Source organism: Chelmon rostratus, chromosome 2 (assembly GCF_017976325.1).
Source record: "Chelmon rostratus isolate fCheRos1 chromosome 2, fCheRos1.pri, whole genome shotgun sequence".
NCBI lineage: Eukaryota > Metazoa > Chordata > Actinopteri > Chaetodontiformes > Chaetodontidae > Chelmon > Chelmon rostratus.
In genome coordinates, this window is record NC_055659.1 from 9562399 (window position 1) to 9583569 (window position 21171).

The following is a 21171-nucleotide window of genomic DNA, read 5'->3' on the forward strand; positions in this document are numbered from 1 at the left end:
GAGTGTACGCACCCCTGACCGAACGCCAGGGCTCTGGTCAGCCCGCCCGTCGTAGATGTGCTGCCAACTCTCGCTTGGCAGGCACTTTGAAACCCGTCTTTACCTCTGCAGCGGTCAACAGTGTCAACAGCTCCGTCAGACCACATGTATACGCAGAACCTATGAATCAGTGTGACTGGAACGTTTGTGTGTGCATGAGCCTTTCTAATGGGGTGTGATATGGGTTTGTGCAAACTGTGTGTGTGTGTGTGTGTGCAGCTGCTGCAGGTTTGAGCTCAGACGTTTCTCACCGCTGCTCAGCTTAAAGGGTTGGTTCACCCAAACGACCAAAATCCACACTTTTCCACTCAGCTCTAGTGGTATCCAGCCATGCAGATAGTTTTAGTTTTATGTGCTAAAGTTTAAAGATATCCGTCAATACGTTTTCTGCCTCCATCCCAATAAAATGGAGGCAGCATCTCTTCCCAGACATAGTGTTCCCGTTACTCTCAATAAGCCACAGACCTCACTGTCAACAGTTTTCATTGGGACTACTTCTTTGGTAGAACATAGTTCCAATGAAAACTCTCCACATCGAGGTCTGTGGATTAAGACAGTTAGATGTTTAGACACGTTGCCGTTGTAGAGATCCTGAAGTGTCCAACGACCAACTGTCTCAGGAGGCTGAATTGTGGGGAAATGTGTAACATTATAAATGTGGAACAAGCATTACCTTCATTTTCAGCCCAGCTCCATCAAAAGTGCCTTTAAAAGCTAAAATCTAACATGTAGAACTAGAAAACGAGAAAACAGCGTATTTACTGTCCAAAATCCAGCTGATTCCTGAATGTAGGATTACCAGTGGATAACATGAGTAAGCCAGCTTGCTAATAACACAAAAAAGGTCAATAAGATAATTTTAAGGAGGGCAATAAATTACTGGGAGGTGCATTGCTGCTCTTTTTGTAAAGGCTGAACAACTCCCCACACCTGCTGCACCAAGCTAACACATCCCCGACCAGTTTCTACCACTGCATGCAGCAAACAAGCTGATCTTGCACAATGCAATCACTGAATTTCAAATTGTGATCTCTTACGAAAGTTGTCACTGAATAAAATAATCTCATAAATGTAGGACATAGCAAAGCAATAATAAATCTAATTGTTTTAGTGCTCTAAACACCAAAAAACTAAATTCATTCACCTCCGGTTAATTGGATTGGAGGCTCAAAACAAAAAGACAAATAAAAACAAAACTATCTGCATGGCTGGGTGTGACTAGAGGTACAGTAAGGGAGGACATGTTGTTATATTTTGGGTTGTTGTAATTCAGATGTACCATCAGATGTGGCTGCAGTGTTAACTCTCATTCGCCACTGGCCTTTTACACCTTGCTCTAAAATCTCCCTGGAGCCTTCGCTTTAGGAAGCTCAAACCCCCTCCTCCACACACACACACACACACACACGCACACACACACACAGTGAAACTTTCACTATCTCTGCCCTCCCTCCATCATCTCTCTCTCTCTCTCTCCCTCTCTCTCTCCCTCTCTCTCTCTCCCTCTCTCTCTCCCTCTCTCTCCCTCCCTCCTCTCAGCTCAAAACTATAAGAGCCAGACAGGAGTGCACACACACACAAAAAGCTCCTGCTCACATGCACACACACACACTCGCTGCACATGCATGGAGCAGATCCACAGTGCCGCACAGTAGTGAGGCCATGGTGTGTGATTGAGAGAGGGGGGGTTAGAGAGAGAGAGAGAGAGAGAGAGAGAAAGAGAAAGAGAGAGAGAGAGCATTAACTCTCGCCAACTTAAGGAAAGCACCAGTGTGGAGAAGTTGCATGAGGCGTGTGGTTCCAACTGAGGACTTTCTTATCAGACCATGGAAGCCAAGAAGTGGAGGTAGAAGAACAAGAAGAAGAAGAGGAAGAAAAACCCTCCCTGGTGGCTGAACAGGAGCCCAGAGCTTCATCCGAGGGATTACTGGACTCTTCATATATGTGCTCGTGTCATGGTGATATCCTACATGATCGCCGCTTGTTGACAGGAGCCTCTCTGTGTACTGGATTTCCCAGGGATCAAAGTTTGTTTTCTGAGCAGAGTGTGTGAATGAAGTGTGCGGAAGCAGGAAACATGTCAAACGGACGTCTCAGTCACCTGTTGAGGGGAGTCTGGCTGCTGTGGCTGTGGCAAGGTGAGTCCAGGCGGCGTCTGCAGGACGACAGTGTGTTTTCAAGGTGTTCCAGCTGTTTAAACAGCTTTTTAAATATGTAATTTGTCTTAAATTACTCGCATAGATCCACAGATGTCTGTCCAGTGAATTTATGCACATTCCCCCTCACTCCTTTTTAGCCTGATATTGATTAAGAATATTGAAGATAAATGTTTTAAAAGATTGCGAAAGCTTAAACTGATGATGGCGTTTCATGATAACACGGCTTACGAGTCAGAAAAATGCGTCAAAGTTGCTCTTCACCTTAAAAGTTATGATTCCTAAGAATATTAAACACTTTTTAGCGGTGTGAATCTTGTTTTTAGAATCTAATCTTAAAAAGATTGTAGCCGATTTCCTCCTGTAATCCAAAGCTTTTCCAGTATAAAAAAAAGGGGGAAACACTCTCTCATGTGAGAAATCAGCTGAACACTTGCGGATTTAGCTTAAAGAACACATGGCAGGACACAGAGACAAAAAGGAAGAGGCCATAACAGACAAACTCATAATTACAAGGAAGTTATTATGCAATTTGTCACAATTCAAATGATTTGCAAAGTTCAACATGTGGATCAGCACTTTGAAACATAAAAACACAGTCTTTGCTGATGTTAGACTTATGAATAGCCGGTCTGTGTTCCCCCTCTCCTCCTCTGTGTGCCTTCAAAGCGTCAGTCGGATCTGTGGCCAGCAGAGGAGTCTTAAAAAAGAGCTGTGGCTGGTGCCTTTAAACAATGGTTCCCTAGGAGCAGGGAAGCGTGGCCCTGGAACTAATGTTGCCATTATGTTAATGGCTAGAATAACAGGAGACAGCCATTACTGACCTCACCTCAGGCTGCTGTGCAGAGCCGATTGTCCAGCCGCCGCAGCCTCGTTCGCGGAAGCACAGAATTTTGGCCATCAGGGCTGGTTAGCCTGATGAGCAGTGGGAGACAGACAGGAGGAGGCATCTGCCCAGTTATAATCATCATCCAGCTACCCAACCCCAACCCCCACCCCTCGCTAGCTGCTTCAGCGGTAGACTGGCAGGCTGGTATCTGGGAATTGTTTTCTTTTTCACAGCTCAAGTCTAGTAGAGGAGACAGGCGAGGTTGAGTCGCTGGCCCTAAACTGACGCCGTGAGGAGCTGAGCAGTTCTTCAGCCCAAACAGAGCAGAAAACTGATCATAAAATTAAAAAACGGGCCATTAAAGTTGCATTCAGATGAATTTTGACAGGTGCAATGCCATTTCTATGAGGGGAAAGCTTTCCCAGCCAGGGTGCTTCATACTAACTGCGCTGAAAAGTATTGATTCCCAACTTTTGGGCGACTCTTTGCTCGTAACTTACGAGTACATGTTGAGCCCAAACTTTGACTTTGAAGCTACAAACATTCAGTTCTTGGAGTTCTGCCTCACGTGATGAAGTGTTTAGGAATGACAGAAGTGACAAACCTGCAGTATGGAAGAGACCGCAGTGAATATTTGGATAAGGTCTGGTGGATCCTTGGACAAAAGAATTTCCTATTTTGTCCTGTGTTTGTGTTTCCAAGCCTGAACTGAACTGGACTGGATGGAAACATTTAGTGATCACACCCTATCACTGCTTCATTTCACTGCACAGAGCAAACCCTTGATCATACGTCTATGAATTAAACTTTGGATGCGGTGTTCCTCTTTCGGCCAGTCCTGTTCCAACTTGAAAACACTCCAAGTATGCGAAACGGCCACCGGCCGGATCTCCCAAAACATCTCCAAACCGAGCGTTTGGATTAAGGTGAAACCAATGTAATATCAGCTCGAAAACATCAATGGACCATCAACTTCCCTTGTCCGCTATCTACATCTCGACTGCCTCGGCGGTCCACCGAGAAGAGACACCGCAATGCGTGTCAGGTGTTATTATAGTCAGGAATCCTCTCTACTGTCTGCCACTGTCTAACAACAACGCAACAACACTGTGTATGAAGTTTGAATCATTACATGAACTATGGTGGAGTAGGTGGATGCGTTGGCTTGGTGTGGCGGCGTGATGATTCACGGGGAGGCCGTGAGATGCAGCAGGACGACGTGTGTGTTGTTGCTTTGTGAACGGGAGCCAGAGTTTGCTAACCACAGAGGAACTGGCAGCAGCGTCCGCTGGGCAAACCCCTGTAGATCCCCTGTCTAAATAAACGAGGCCGCTGGATTAACTAGCTTAGGCTGTGATGAAAAGACAACAGTAGTCGTCCATGCGCTGCCCCAGGGACAGAGGGATACTCCTGGTCCCGGAGACCGCTATGAGAGGCTGGGGTTAAGGCCCAAAAAATGAAGGGGGACTCCGGGTTAGAATAACACAACAGACCTCATGTCCTTTGAAAAACCTTTAAATCAGCCTGACCTTCGCCTGACTTTGGCGACAAGGGTGGAGGGAAAAGAGAGGGAGACAGAAGCAGGGTGCTGCAGCGAGAAGGCAAGAAGGCTTTGCATGGTGTGTTAGCCCTCAGTCTCTCACAGCAACACATTTAGTGACGTTTTAAAGTAGTGTGATTACTTTTTTTAGTAACTACTAATTCAAGTTGGGGTGTGACATGTTTGCCGTCGTCAGGTGCCTTTTGGAATACTCACAAAATGTTGCCCCAGCCAGCGTTTAGTGCAACGTTTGATCAGTTCATTTGTGGGTTGTTGCTGTCACATTGTGAGAATTTGGTGGTAAATTTCTGACATTGTCTTAAGTCACAATTGTCAAGAGAGCCCAAAATCGCACAGCGGAGAAGAGCCTTTACCGGGAGTTTTCCAGAAGTGTCATATCAATTTTCTACTGCTGTGAGACATTGGAGACGTTGCTGTAGAGGCTGGAAGAGAGGGGAGGTGGTCAACCTCGGTTAAAATAGATGAAATGCACCTCCCAGTAAATCAGAAATTGTTTTACTTAGATGTTGTTGGTTCTTAGATGTCAGCTAGCCTCTCTTAGCATTTCCTACCTCTGTTAGTTAGCCCAAAGTTGAGGAGAGGACTTCTCTGCAGTGATGCATGGGGTCAGTCACTGGGGCTAAGCTAATGTTAGCGGTTGCTTATCAGTAAATACTTCCAAACGGTAGCCTGGCTGCCTTTTAAACAACAGTGTCTTGTTTTGTATTTCTACACATGCTAAAGAATATGTGACGTGTGGCTGCTTTAGAGGTGTTTTAAGGCATCTTTGGCAGAGCTGTGCCAAGTTACAAAAGTAAATAAATAAGTAATGTAACTAATTACTTTTGCTGCTGAATATTTTGTAGAATAATATAATTGTAATTTCAATGGGCAATGATTTTTTAAAGTAATTTACCCGACTCCGACCTGATAGGGAGAGCAAATAAGACAATAGAACATATTTTGAGCTTATATGCAATCAAAGAAGAAATAATTTAAACAGTCCTAATGCAATGACCTTTACCTGCAATAGTAAGCAACAGTTCAACAATTTAAACAAGAGAGTTGCAGCGTGGCTGCAAATCTAAAATAGCTTAGTCAGTCAGATATTTATGTGTCTGTGCATGCTGAGGAATCTGCAAATCAGAAAACTGCACCGAAAATGCAACCGGTTGTATTTTATTAAGAATTCTGAATAATCCTGATGATTTAAAGGAAACTATTTTATCCATCAATACTGTATTTGCATGGTGGTGGGAAAAACACATTTTTCTGCATGTTTTATTTGGACTTTTCTCTAAATTTCACTTTTTTTCTTGCAAAATGTTGAACAGTTTGGCCTCTTTTGGCCTCCAGCAGCTATTGAAATGAAACAATCGGAATGTTAAGAGGGAAAATTTGCTCTTTGGTGCTCAGTGCTCACAATTAATCATTAACACATATGCAACTCGTGATGAGGGGTTGTGAGTAGACAGTCCTTCATTGTAAGGGCTCACAAGCCAAAAAAAGTTGGAAATCACTGTCTTTTAACACATACCCAAGATCTGGAGGACAACTCAGCAACTCAGAGTGCCTGAAAAAGCAGCTGTGAACTGTGAATAATGTGCAGCAGTCACCTAAATATGCGGAATGAGCAGGATCTCTGAGCTACTGTAGCATCACACACAGAGAAACACACACTCACACACATGCACCTCACTAATCTTGTCATTCCAGCCCATGAAGACGCCTCACCCCACCCTGCTCCAGCCCCTCATCCTCCTGACCAACTTCATTCACCTCATCAAACACTGACAGACACACAGAGAGAGGGGAAAAAAGAAACAAAGACGAGAAAAAAAGAAGGGAGGAATCTGAAATCCATCCAGGAGAAATGAGCCGTAAACATCATGGCTTTTTCATCAGAGGAGGGGAACAGTAATCAGTAGAGGGGGAGGTGGGCCAGGAGGGCACGGGCACTTCAGGGACAGTCTCAAGGTTTTTGTCCTGCAGCACTGAGGCAAAGAGAGTGGCTTTACAGGACGCTGGGGGTAACCGCACTAGAAGAGGGGTGAGGATGTTGTAAAAAAAATAGGAAACACATGAGGAAGTACTTAAAACTGGAATAGGGACCTTCTTTCCCATCATTTCAGTGCACTAACATTTCTTCTGGGACAAAATAGTTATTTTCTTTCACCTTCACTGCCTCCACTTTGGCAGATTTAATGATTCTCCATTAAAACCTCAATAGAAACAGCTATGAAGCAGACAAAGGCTTCTCTCTCTAATGAAGGAGACACAGGGTTGACTTACACGTCAAGCACTTGATTCCCCCTGCAAGCCCTGAATCAAAAGTGCCTGGATCTGGTTCTTGTTTTTACAGGATTGCTCCAAATAAAGAAGTATATAAAACTGTATTTTGACTTTGGCGCTGCGAATGAGACATGAGAGAGCGGAGCAAAGGCTGCCAAACCGTAATCACAAATGCAAACAAACAAACAGAGTGCAGCCTGGAGGTCTTTTATAAATGGTATCCCTTCTGCAGTCTACTGTAAATCAATGTGTGCAGTGTGTTTTTGTGAAAGTGCATGCATGCATATGTGTGTGTGTGAAAACAGGATGAATATAGGAGCTCAAAGGCAGGTAGATTACTTTGGCCAGTCATCAGTCAGCTGAAGCGAAGGCCTGTGGCAGAGGCAGTGTTGGTGGTGATGACAGACTGACCATCCAGACCACACGCAGGTCACAGGCTGCTGCGCTGACCCCTTGTGGGAGAATTTAATTACTGCATGGGGGACGGGTGTTGTTGCAGATCCGTACCGAGTTGTTCAGCTGCTCTTGACAGTGAAATCAGGTTCACTGCAGCAGATCAGAAGCAGGATGACAGAGGTGGCTTTAATTGGTCACAGCACTGGCTTCCAGTGTCCTCGTTCTGTGCAAAAATGTATTCCAAAGTTTATTTAGTGTTAAGCCTCAGCAGTCTTCCTCGCTGTGTTTCCTGGACAGTGTTTCAAAGAGGGAATTTCATACTTAGAAAAACTAAAATTGGACGATATCCATTTGGTTTGATTAACTCAGGCCTCTGAAGCCTCATATTAGCCTCAGATAAACTTTCGAACAGATTTTTGCACAAAACAAGGATTGTGGCTTTTTTCTCCCATCTCTTGCACTGGAAACACATTAGAGATGGATGCTGTAATGGCCAGTGTGAACAGGAGGAAGGACTACAGCAAGAAAAACCTGTTTCATTATTCATATGACTGACTTTTTAGGACAGGCTTGAAAAAAATTTGAACATGCCCTTTCATGTAGAAAATATTTGCTGAATGCATGCCTGTTTTATTTACTGGCTTTGATGCTTTAGTGAACTATTCACATGCTACGTGTCGACCGTTGACCCCTGTGAAGTCACAGATGTTGGAAGGATGTTTTGACTTTGGTAAACTTGAGTCAAACTTAACCTGAGTACATGTTTGTTGTTGCACTAAATCAATTTTGCCTGTTTTCTTTTAGTTATGAGGCCTTTAGTTGCTGTCAGTTTCACCAAAAACCTCCCATATGTCACTGATTAGTTGTGTAATGAGTTTTCATATTTAACGGCAACATATTTCTAATAAAAAGCATTTTGTAACTTTTTTCTGGGTAAATCCACGTTCTGCATATGTTTATTTGCACTCCATCTATACTGCGCCATTATATTGCATTACAACATCAGAATCGGTGTTGAAAGTCAGTCTTGCAGTGAGTTTTATTGGTAAAAATACATCAACTGTGTTTCTGAAAGATGCACCGACCGCTATACTGTGACAGGGAGGTGCAGACTGCATCGGGGGAAGTTTTAGGACCCATAGTGGAAAAATAAATCAGTGGTAACCATTTCCAGGGTAAAACTAATGATAACTGACTGCCTGTGTAGGAAGTGAATCAACTAAAATGGTCCCCCATCTCCTCCAAATTGAGATGGGGATTGGATATTATCATATGTATTACAACACTGCTTCACTTGTGGTTGGAATAGGCCCTTTTGTAGAAGAATACTTAAAAAACCCCACGATGAGCAATTTTGTTTTACTAAGCTCTGCTTTTATGAGTGCTCTTTTAGTAAATGCAACCATATGCCCAACTGGAATGAGATCCAAGAGAGGGAAAGGGGATGAATGACAAGTGACCTCAAGAAACACTATAGAAATGCTTTGGCAAAAACAGAAACTCAAATATGGCAACCCAAATGACTCCACATCACACACTGTGACTCCTGCCTCTCTGTCCATTCATCGCACTGTGTGAGCAACCGCCTAAGCAACATGCTGCATGCAGCTATAAAGGGTGGATAACACAAAACAGACCGATTGGATGACTTGCAAGGAGCAGTGGAAATTAATTAATCCTGATTAGTATTTCTGCTCTGAGGACTCCCGTGGGAGCGCAGCTGGGTCCGACTGACCGGGTTCCCTCGCCAGCTGCAGTGACACGGAGCATAAACAAACACATCACCGCATGGGGAAAATTGCAAACATGTTTCAATGCCTGTGACAGGAAAAGGGAGTATTAATCATATCAACAAATTGACAGGCTGCTTGAGGGAGGAGAAATGTGCCTTGAGCTTAAATCTGGTTTTGTGGTCTGTGACTGTACAGTTTAAACAATCCAAGGTCTACAGATGTGTGTGTGTGTGTGTGTGTGTATCAGGTGGAAAGATGCTAGGAAATGACGGAGCTGCACACATGTCTGTGGTTGTGGTCAGCATATGGGAAGAATTCCAAGAGTGAGGGGAACAAAAAATATCCTTCCTCTGACACTAACAAGTTTAATAAATGCTGATCGCTCAGCCACCATCTTGGAGCCTTTAATAGAAAAAAAAAACATCAGCAAGTCAACATCACACACTTTCCATTGTCCCCATTTTCCTTCAGTTCCATCTGCTCAGTCAAAAGAGAACAAACTGTGGCTCGACAAGCAATTCCCACCTCAGCTGGAGGCTCAACAGGTGATGTTCTCCCCAAGTGCACCTAAAGTCAAATGAGTGAGAAGTGGAGGGAGATTACACCCATAAAGCTGTCTACCACAGATGACCCTGAGGAAAGCCGAGAAAGTGAGAGAAAGAATGTGAGAGCTGTGAGGATGAAGAGGGAATAAGACAGAAGGGGAAGAGGAAAAAGCAAGCTGAACACGCTGACTTAAAGCAAGGGCTCGACATTTTCTCCAGTTAGATGAAACGATACCACTCTCACACTTGTTTTTTTAATGTAAGGCTACAGTCACCAGCCGGTTAGCTTAGCTTAGCATAAAGACTAGAAGCAGGGGGGAACAGCTAGCCTGGCTCAGTCCAAACGCACCTCTAAAGCTCACCATTTAGCATGTTATAACTAATTCCTTAATTTGCCAAAACAATCGGCCGTTAAGAATAAAAGTGAGCGGCTGAGTGCGAGAGGAAAACAAGAGACAAAGTCTGAGAGACAACAGGAGATGGAGGCGTCTGTGAGAACTCATCCCCCTTACTTTTTGACATTTGTTTTGGGAGGATGAAACTGAAGCCATAATTTTCACACACACAAAAAATGCACACACTGCCAGGACAGACCCCAGCGGGCTTCCTCACGTTGCAGCCATGAGGGTGTAATCAGAAAATCCCCTCGCCATGTCGACAACGCACACATCTCTGTGCAACAACAACTGGATGGAGCAGAAAGTGCACTTATGGCCAGTGACAGGCAGACAGATTGCAGATGTGCACGTGTCAGATCAATAAATGTTACGGAGTGAATAATGCTTTCATTTGGATTAGCTTACCTGCCAGTGTTTGGAAAAACTCAAGCGAGAACATTCATCATTATAAGTGTTTTTTGAATCATATTATCAACAGATGTGTTTGGCTCGGCCGGCCTGCTGCTGTCACTGACCCGCTGTTTGCTTTGTCTTGATGATAGAAATGCATAAGAGCGTACACTGATGTGCTCACAAACCACAATCACCTCCACACACACACACACACACACACACACACACACACACACACACACACACACACACATCTCCTGCCTCCAAGCAAACCCAAAAACAAGGCCTGTGTGCTGCAGCTGCAGGCTGATTGGAGTGACAAGCCAAAACTGTGTGCTGTGGCCAATGTCCTGATTCAAAGCTATGCACGGTTTCTATAGCACCCACTCTCAACTCATTACATGGAAAATATGCCAATATTACAGAACCGAACTGGCTTGCGGTCACCCAGAATTGTGTTTAGATGTAACAGGGAGAAGATGTTAATATTCCCTTATGGAAGTTATCTGTTTGCTTCATTTCCTGATGAAGGAGGGTGATAATCATCTCCCCCCAGAATCAGGCTGAAACTGTAAATGAAGTGTTGTTACCTGATTGGATAACAGTGATTATTTACTCACTGTCTGACTTTCCCTTCCTCTGTAGTGGTGTTTGTGGCTGGAACTGGGAGCAAACTATGGGAGATGCCCACAGCTTCCTTCACTTCCTCCTCCAACCTCAGTGAGAGCCTGCAGTGGGAGCAGGACTGTCAGTACCGCCACCTACAGGACAGAGTGAGAATCACAGCAGACATCCCCCCAAGACTAGACGGCACATGGGTGTCAACAAGGTGAATTATTTTTTGTAAAGTTAAGTTGTTGCTGTAGCAATGAAGTGCCCAAGCAGTGAAGGATTAAATGTACAAACAAATTTTTTTTTGATGTGTTACATGACAACGTGTATGTGAAAAGAAGGCGCTCGTAGTGACAGACTGACTCTGCAGTTCTCACCTTTTCAGCTCATTGTTTTGTTTTTTTAAAGAGAACATATAAAGTGTAGAATTGCATATCTTTTTGGATTATGAATTTGGTCTCGGTGTTTTATATAAATACTGTAAAAGTATCAAAATTCACTAAGAAATGCACACGCCCATATTCAGAAACTGCGCCTTTAAACGAACCTTCAGCAGTTTCGTAAGTTTTTGATGTCGCAACGACACAGTCACTGCCCTCAGCCATGCACGCTAACACCATCAAAACACCTGCAGAAACACGGTGCCTGGTCTCTGCTCAGGCCTCTGAGACCTGACCAATCAGGGCAGACTGGGTTTTTTGGTAGGTGGGCCTTAAAGAGACAGGCACTAATGTGGAGTGTTTCAGACAGAGGGTGAATAGAGGGGCTGCAGCAATGCAATGGACAGTACAATGATATGAAAGCATGTAAACATTTTCTAATACACGCTAAAAAAATTAAAGCATGAACTACAAAATGAGCATAAGATGGGAGCCTTTAGCAGTTTTGAAAGAGACCTGACTGACTTGTAACTTGACTTGGACTGAGAGTTGCTTTAACAGATTTGAGACTTCACTGAGATGTACCCCCAAAACACTTAAAGGCAGCTCTGGGAATGGTAGGAAAGTAATCAGTGTTCACTACTTCCTGGAATAATCTCTGATCTTACCTCATTTTAACCATTTAATTCCTCTGTGGTCAGATGTGAAGTTCGTCCGGGTCCAGAGTTCCTCACCCGCTCCTACAGTTTCCACCCCAGCCGTCACTTCCACGCCCTGCAGCACTACTACACAGACAGCAGCTGCGAGGATCCAGCCTACTCCCTGACGATCAGGGGGAAGCTTCGTCTGCGCCAGGCCTCCTGGATCACCCGTGGGGGCACCGAAGCTGAACACCACCTCAGCAAGGTGGGCATCGTGGTCCACAGCCTGGCGGCCAAGCAGAGGCTGGCCTCCAGACTGCCTGCGACCTGCGTGGGTCTGACCCTGGGTCGAGTGGTGCCGGGGAAGCTGTATGAACTGTACAACACCCGAGCAGGGAGGGGATGTCTGGCAGCCCTGGGCTTCTCCATGATGGAGATGGGGCTGATTCGGATGGAGACACAGCACCACAGCCACGGAGGGAAGGTCCAGGAGCTGCTCTTAGGGGACATTCACACTGACTGGACACAGAGAACTCAGTACAGACCTACAGGGTACCAACAGCCACTGCAGAATGCCATGGTGAGACATTTTTCAGTTTCTATTGACCAGACAGAGAGAGAGTTGATCAGAGAAGGCATGGTAGAAGATTAATTGTAAGGATGTATGGCAGAACAAGCTTTATGTCACAAATACAGTGCTACAGACTATAATGCAAAAGATTCACATTACATTTAGTTTTGTCCGACCAAAAGTCCAAAATTTGAAAAAAATCAGTTTAATATTATAGGGACAAATAAAAGCAGTAAAATTCTTATATTAGAAAAGCAGAAACTGACAAATGTTTGCCATTTTTACCAGAAGAAATAAAAAAAAAACAATGAATTGATTACCAAAATTGACTAATACTGACTACAACTACTAAGATTGTTTCAGTGTTGGGTTTTGGACTTCCTGATCAAAACACCCATTTTATGACTCTTGGGCTCTGGAAAATTTTAATTGATCAGCATTTTCTGAAGTGCTTGCAATTAAACCAAAAAATGAATTGACAACTGTACTATATTCAATAATTGCTAATGAAAATTATTATCATCTCTCACCTCTCTAATCTTTGCAGCATCACATCCACCCCTGCCCTGTGTGCGCCCTTGTGTACCGCTCCACAGAGCAGCGCCCCCCAGTGTTGCCCCACAGCCCTGCACCTCCTCGGTCTCTGGCCGGCCGCTGGGTCAGCCAGCGCTGCGAAACCCGCCCCAACATCCTCTTCCTCACCAGAGACTTCACCTTTGATCCTGACCAGCATGCATGGGAGGGCATCTATCGACACTACTCGGACCCTGCCTGCTCTCAGCCCACTTTCACCCTGAGAGCCTCGGGCCACTACGCTCAGGGAAACCCCTCCGCCAAGGTCTCAGGAGCCACTGAGTTTGTCTTCAAGGTCACCCAGGTGAGAGTCACAGCTGCAGAGGAACCCACAGCGAAGTTGCTGAATGGGACGAGGCCAGGAAAGTGTGGTCGCGCAGGAGGCTGGGAGGTCGGTGTGGAGCAGGACTTGACCCCCACAGATGGGTGCACCCTGCTGGGCATCAAGCTGCCGCATAAGGAGTACGAGCTCTTCAAGACTGAGGTGGACCACAGGAAACACCCGCTGCTGTTCATCGGAGAGAGGCTGACTGACGGGTCCAGTCCAGACCGACCGCAGAGGAGGCCCACTTCCTTTCAGGCTCCCATGGTGCTCTGCAGTGGGGGGGAGAAACAGCCCTCACATCGCTATGGCTCAGGTTTTAACAGCAAGCAAGTCCAGTTAGCAGCCAGTGGGACAGAGAGACTGGCACTGCTGGTGTTACTGGTGCTGGGATCTGTGCTGTGCAGCTGGTTTTGTGTTTATTAGAGACACCGTTCACACATCAAGCTGAAGTCATTGATGGATGTTGTTTCCTGGCAGCTTTCTTTCACTCTTCCTCCATGCGATGATGACCACGTGTGCGATGGTCCAGAAAAATCATGAGACACTCAGGAGAGCTGAATATTTTTTGATATCCGGTTTTCAGACGCTGCCTGTAGTTTCACTTTAATGACTCTTAACTTCAGCTGCATTTCTACCTAAAACTAATCTGTATATAAACCACCAATATATAAGTGCCATCATTTCAGTATGTAAAAATATATTCTTCTAAACCATGTTCCTTCTGTTTAATGATCACATGCTCTCAGTTCACAGATTAATTCCTTTTTGCATCTTTTTGGGTTTAATGCAGTTTTTCTTGTCATGCTATTATAACAAAGAAAGATCACAGTGTTGAAATGTGGATCAGCTATTTCCGCATCAACATGAAAGCCGTGGACATTCCAGCAGACTTCAGACGAGAGCTCGTTTTCATCCAGAATGCAGTATAACTAATGCACTTTGTACAGAACTTTGTTTTCTCAACACGGAGAGAAAAGAAGCTGCAGAGCAGAGAAAGTGGAATCAGCACTGTGAGAGCAGCCATCTTCATTCGTCTGATGCCACTGTGATGTTTGTTGCTTTATCTCTATCCTCTTTCAAAGCTCGTTTATTAATCTGCTTTTCTATCAGCAGTAAATCGAAACAAATCAAATGAATATTTATTTTAACCATTTATTCTGTACTTTTTGATAAGAGGAAGATTTTGGTCTAATATTTTAGTTAGTTCTGCCATTTAAGAAGTGATTATTGTTTGTGTATATTAAAATTGGCTTTTCATAACATCTTTTGTTCAATGAGACTTTAAAAGAAGTGCATGAAAAGTCTGGGGATCGTCAAAGTTATTTCAATTTATCCTGAATGGGAAGTTAAAGTTTGGACCAAATTTCATGGCAAATCATCCAACAGCTGAAGAGATGATGTTCAAAAGTCAACCTGATGGGGACCAGGGGACCACCAAAGTCAGTGGCTTTGCCTGAAACTGTGTGCATAGTTACATTAACAGGATCCAGGTCCAGTCAGAAGCTTCCGCTTTAAAGTTTGAAGTATGTGGACTTCAAACTGGCCAAATACGAACAGTGTCCTCATCCTGCCATCGTGTCAGTCCACACTTGACTGGCTCATTAAGCACTGGGAATTGCAGTTCATCCTGAGGGGAACATGAACCAAGTTTCATGATAATCTATAGCCAATAGTTGAGAAATGAATCTCAAAATCACAAATGTGAGCCTCATCTTGGCACTACAGGGAAATTCAGGGGATCCCCACGGTCAGTAGGGTTCATCCTGTGGGGAGCATGAATGTCTGTACACGCTGTCACGGTAATCCAATCAAGATTTGTTGAGACAGAACAGGATTTTTCATGGAGTATTAGTGGTGGCAGTGGCCATGTAGGAGACCTGGGTTCAACTCCCGGCCAAAGAAGAAGCATTATAAACTTTGTCATGTAATAGCAGAAACTATGCAGATATGGAGATACCGCTCTACTATGAAGCATACACTAACATCTGCTGTGCTGAATACAAATACATAATATTTTGAAAACAAATTCCTCTGTGCACCAGGAAGTTTCCCAGCAGTCCATCCAATAGTTGTTGAGATATCTCAGTTTGGACCAAAGTGGTGGACCAACCAACCTACGCAAGTAAAAATGGCAGTTTAGTTGTGTCCGTGTCCCAAAGCTGCTGTTTTATGTCAAGAACCAAAGTGGGACTGTAGCATCAGCTGGATTTTGTCTTCTCTCTGGTGTTCATACTGCGGTCTGATTCAAAGCCCAGATAGTGGGTGAGCGTACTGCCGCTTGATAAATAACTGTCATATGGCTCACACATTACACAAGACATTCCAGCGCAGGTCCAACTGTTGAAAACACACAGAAGGATATCAGATTGGACGCACACTGTTTCATGAGAATGCACAGCCGTCAGCCAACATAATAGATTTCGCAGTCGCTCCGACAATAAATGAGGCGAGAGGAGCAGCAGTTAGGAGACGACAGAAGAATATATATGTGTAGCTCCAGATCGTCAGTGTTATGACTGCAGCAAGTGAAGCGTCGTGCTCCACGGAGAGACATCGTCCATTTGTAAAATCCTGACACCTGCTTCTGCAGAATGACTGCAGCCAGTTCAAGCCAACTTAGTACAGAATATCAACCAAAACCATTTGCTGTGTTAATAATGTGTAGTTTTGAAAGCAAGTTTTAGAGTGTTCCCTCTGTTCTTCCATAAAAAGACAAATTGTACATTGGAACAAAATGTTTTAAAGGCCCTGAAAACACCTTTTCTCCATTGCTTTGTTATTGTGAGCAATAGGATCCAACATGGTTATTTCACATGATAGATGTCTGTGTTTCTTTGTTTCTCTGTGCTCATCAAACTGATTTGAAGTGTTTGGGGCAGACAGCTGGCGGGTTGTTTATCATCTTATAAAGTTGATATGGCTAACTTCAAAAACAAATTCAGCATTTGAAGTCACATTTCTCTCCACCTGATGAATGTAAGTCCAATTTGCTCTGGCTTTTTAGCAGTGAAATGCGTCACTGTGTTCAAAAGATAGCTGCTAACTTTGTCTATATGCCATTTGGTGGCTGGAAACAACACTATGAGAGACTTAAACCAAGCAGTAAAACTGTGCTGCAGGCTGGAAAACCAAAACAATGAGCTGAAAGCTGCATATACAGCTGAGAACTGCAGATTTGGGTAATAAGTGTCTGTGTGTTAATATAAAGATATTGATTATAATCCATTTATTTATTCAAAAGCAACTTTTACGAGGCTATATTACTCCACATTGTAGGCTATCGTCTGTGATGCTGCATTAAAATGAGGAAATAAAGTGAGGGAAAAAATTACGGTTTCTGAGAAAAGTAAAAAAAAAAGAAACGTAACTAAGTATGGGGCAAAATGATGTTAAATGGCTCTCTAGCATTCAAACAGAGGGAACAGAAAAAGAAAGAGGGAGAGCGAGAGGAGAAGGAGGTAGTCCTTTTCAGAGGCTACATGCTGTTCCTATTAACTCCTGCGAGAATGGTGATGGCAGCTGCGAGCCCCATGAGGTCATCCTTCAGGCTTGTATGGAGAATATAGGTCTGTAACCCCCCGAAGCCAACACACAAGGAACACAGACAGAGACAAAGAAGAACTGGGAGTGGATGAGTGGCATTTATCTGCGCGCAGAATCTGCCGTTAAATGGACTGGATAAATCCCTGTCCGCTACCAGTGAATCTACATGGATCCACCCTAGTTGTGCTGGAGACGGCTGGGTGGTGATGATGAGTGAGAGGAGGGCCGGGGGGCAGCGCAGGTTTTTATAGTCTGTTTGTGGTTTCTGTTGCGCACCATAAAGTAGAGAGACTGTGTAGGCAGAGCTGTAGCTGTTAGCAATCAGGCTCATTGAATGCATCCCCTGAGCAAGAGAAAGAAAATAGGATGAAACACAGATCTCATTTAGTTAGTTAAGTACATAGAAAGCATGATTACATTCTGGATGTGTTTACAGCGGGTTAACAGTCTGATATGCTCCTGAAGCCAAGATGATCAGTCCTCGTATAATTCATGCAGCTCGATTAAAAGAACAGCTAGACATTTTGGGAAATACACTTACTTGATTTCTTGCCCAGAGTTAGATGAAAATATCAATACAACTCTCATAAGTATGAAGGTACAGGAAAGAAACAATTAGCTTAGCACAAAGACTGAAAACGGCGGGAAACAACTAGTGTACCTCGGTCAGGTTAGCAAAATCTGCCAACCAGTGCCTCTAAATCTCATCAATTAACACACTATGTATCTAATTAAATGTAAAAACCAGGCCAACCCAGCATACACTTAGCTATGCTAAGCTAACCATAGCTATAGCACAAATGTGAGAGTGGAATCAGTCAATTGAAATACGCTTGTTCACCTTCTGGTGAGCTGAGAAGGGATGGTATCAAAGAGAAGTAACGCTACAGCCAGCACCCAGTTAGCTTAGCTTAGCTTAGCACAAAGAACGGAAGCATGTTACATCTCACCTGTTTGCTCTGTAAAAAAAGTGAACTGAACGTAAAAACAGAAACCAGAAAAACTATTTCCCCTGACTCCCAATTTTTTGCTAAACTAAGATAAGATGAGCTAACTGCCTCTTCGCTGTTACTTTATATTTTAGAGTGGCATTGAGCCTCTCATCTAACTCAGAAGCAAAGAAGTGTATTTCCCAAAACGTCAAACTCCTACTTCAAGACAAATAAAAATAAATAAATACTGTGGCATTTCCATTTCTTAGCATTTTAACAGAAAATCAAGAAAAAACAACACAAGAGCTAAAGTTCACATGTAATCATAAATTAATAAAATGGCTAAAATCCCTTTACTGAACAGCTAAAATCCTCCACACTATAAGTTATGTCCAAAATTATGTTACTCCAGCAACAAATGCAATGAGGAAACGCTTAACTGCCACAAGCACAAGAGGAAAAGCAAAAACGGTGAAGCCGTCCACATGGGCCACTGTATCACATGTAAGGTTTTAGCTGGCATCTTTTTAAAATAAATCTCTTCAGTTTGTTGTTTGACTTTGTGTAGCTCTCTCTGAACTACAACCAAAACAGACCCAACCTCTGAATATGACTTTAGGAAGAATGTTCCTATAGAGAGTAAAAAAAAAAAGGAAAACAAAACAAGCCCCAAGGAGTTTCCTTTCAGTTAAACCAAGTTTCCAAACCACAAACAGTTTGGTGGTTTAGTATGACAAATGTTCTGGTAAAAGAAAGACACAGTGCTGCTTTTGGACAGAGATTCAATAGAAAATACAGCAGAGGTCCCATCTCCTGCCTTCCCATAAAAATCTTGCACATGCAGTAAATGTGCGCACGCACGCACACTCACACACACATGCGCACACACACACATACACACACATACACACGCACACTCACACACACATACGCACACACACACATACACACACACACACATACATACACACACACACACACACACACACACACATCACTGAGATGACATCACTGCAGTAGTACGGGTAACTTCCAACCTCTCTCACTCATTCAAATTTCAGGCTCTGTTAAGAAAATCCCATTATTTCTATAAGAATATGAGCTGCAGCTGCCCCATAAAAGATAACATCAGCCATAAGTTGGCTGGCTCAGTTGAAACAAATGACTTTCTATTGAAAAATGTGTCCTCTTGGATCTGGGACAAATGAACAAAGCGCTGTATTTTGCCCACAGAGCTGCAGCGCGGGGCAGCGACTGCACTTTGCTGCTTGATCTCATGCCAAACAATAAACGGGCCCCTTTCTGACATGACCTCATGCTCATATACTTAACCAACTACTGAACAGATCCGCCTATCCAACGCCACATTCCAGCACGTAATTTTGTTTTTCATAAAATGAGCTCAGGACACCAGGGGTGAAAGACATAATCACATCTTTTACTTAAGTAAAAGTACCAAATCAACAATGTAAAAATACTCCAATGCAGGTAAAAGTCCTGCATTAAAAGTATAAACAGCAAAATGTAGTTTAAGTAAAAGTACTTGTTTTGCAGAAAAAGGGCCCCCTGGATGTTACATTATTATATATTACAGTCAACATTCACTGACTGTAATATGTAATATTACACATGATACTATATAAAAAATGTTTTGTATATGAAATCTTAATCTGTAAGGTAGCCAGTAACTACAGCAGATTGAAGTAGTATAAAATGAAAATACAGATGTACTTAAGCAAATGTACATTCGACGATTGTGTGTAAGTAGCGGGTCAAGGTGGAGCTAGTTTTCAATTACTTTATTTACAGTTATTCACCGTCCAATAGTTTAGTCTAGTGGATCCCAAACTGGGGGTCAGGTCCTTTCACAGGGTCACGGGAAAAACCTGAGGGGTTGGAAGATGATTAATGGGGCAGGAAAGAAGAAAAGTACACAAATTTGCATTCGGTCTTTGATTTTACTCTAATCTTTGCTTTTTTTTTGTAAAATATTGGATAAAGTTACCCTCTTTGGGGCTCAGACAGTAATTCAAAAGAGACCATCTGGGAAGTTTAGAGAGGAAATCACTCACTTTGCAGAACTGAAAACAACTCAAAGATATCAGAAACTGACAAGGGGCCACGACTAGACTTTTCTTAAGTGGTTTTCATAACAAAGTAAGTACATCTTGTCACATGTTCTTTAAAGTAAACTCTTAATCTGAACAACAGCTGCCAAATAAATGTAATTGAATAAAAAATACAATATGTCCTTTTGAAATTTGTTGGAAAAGAATCATAATGTATCATAAGATGGAAATACAAGTACAAAATACTGCACTTAAGTATAGTACTTGGGTAAATGTACTTAGCTACTTTCCACAACTGCAGGACCCAACAGAAAATCAGCTCTTTACTCTTTTTTTGCCACTCATAAAAACATAACAGATGGACAGTAACATGCATCATTCAGTATGAGACAACCTATTTAACATATTTGTTGCCTTTGGGGATCATTTTGACAGAAGTATTCTCTCAAAGAGCTATCTGTCAGTTCTGGTGGCTTGTTAAATCAGGTCATGTTTCGGTTCTAAGGTTAAGATCACACAAATGATTGAAAAGGTTTTTGCTGGAGCGAACTGCAACAGGCCAATTCTTCCAGACTGCATCCCTCGCTGCCAGTTGTCCCGCCTCCAACCTTTCTGGCAAGCTGCAAATCCGTTTCAAACAGTTAGGGCCCCAAAACTCTTACAGGGACCTCTTGTACGGAGAAAATTTGCATGAAATTTGGCTTATTTACGTGCCAAACAAAAATGCCGTGCAGAGTATTTTGTTTCACTTTGTGCAACTTTAAGAAGGAAAATAAATTAAGGGTATATGTAAACATGCCAAAAGTGTAAAACCTGCCGATGAAGCAGGAGATGGATTGTTTTCACTGTATACTTTAACAACAGTGTAAAACAATACTCATCACAGTGCCAAGAGTGATTATGGTCTGCAGTTAACACCAAGAATAGAAGTGTGTCAGGGTGATGCATAATCAAATGTTTTATACGTTTTACAGCGTCGAACCACAGCCAGACATCAGGCTTATTGTGCAGACCTCAATGAATACCAGATTCACTGAAACAGGGCAGGAGTGAGATCAGTCGAAGCCTCTGGACAGAATCCAGCACAGGGGTCAGAGATCAGTGCCTGATGTGGTTTTCTTGTGGTCAGTACGAATAATAAGATCCGCAAGTTCAGGACAGTGCAGGATAAAGTCAAGCAAGAGTTCATTAGGTCATCAGTGCC

General features: G+C 43.2%; 1 protein-coding gene across 1 annotated transcript; it reads left to right on the forward strand.

Annotated features, from left to right (window-relative positions):
- Nucleotides 1–1632: 1632 nt before the first annotated feature.
- On the forward strand, nucleotides 1633–14680 carry apcdd1l (adenomatosis polyposis coli down-regulated 1-like). The gene is made up of 4 exons (XM_041954854.1): nucleotides 1633–2177; nucleotides 10967–11150; nucleotides 12015–12534; nucleotides 13073–14680. The coding sequence occupies exons 1-4, from the start codon at nucleotides 2093–2095 to the stop codon at nucleotides 13844–13846; spliced, it is 1563 nt and encodes a 520-aa protein (XP_041810788.1). The 5' UTR covers nucleotides 1633–2092; the 3' UTR covers nucleotides 13847–14680.
- Nucleotides 14681–21171: the final 6491 nt, after the last annotated feature.

What these genes read in the sequence shown, in the direction of transcription:
- apcdd1l (XM_041954854.1), top strand. Translation starts at nt 2,093, where the DNA reads ATGAAGTGTGCGGAAGCAGGAAACATGTCAAACGGACGTCTCAGTCAC. An exon ending in GGCACATGGGTGTCAACAAG is followed by an intron (nt 11,151 to 12,014) that starts GTGAATTATTTT and finishes CTCTGTGGTCAG; the next exon opens with ATGTGAAGTTCGTCCGGGTC. An exon ending in AGCCACTGCAGAATGCCATG is followed by an intron (nt 12,535 to 13,072) that starts GTGAGACATTTT and finishes TAATCTTTGCAG; the next exon opens with CATCACATCCACCCCTGCCC.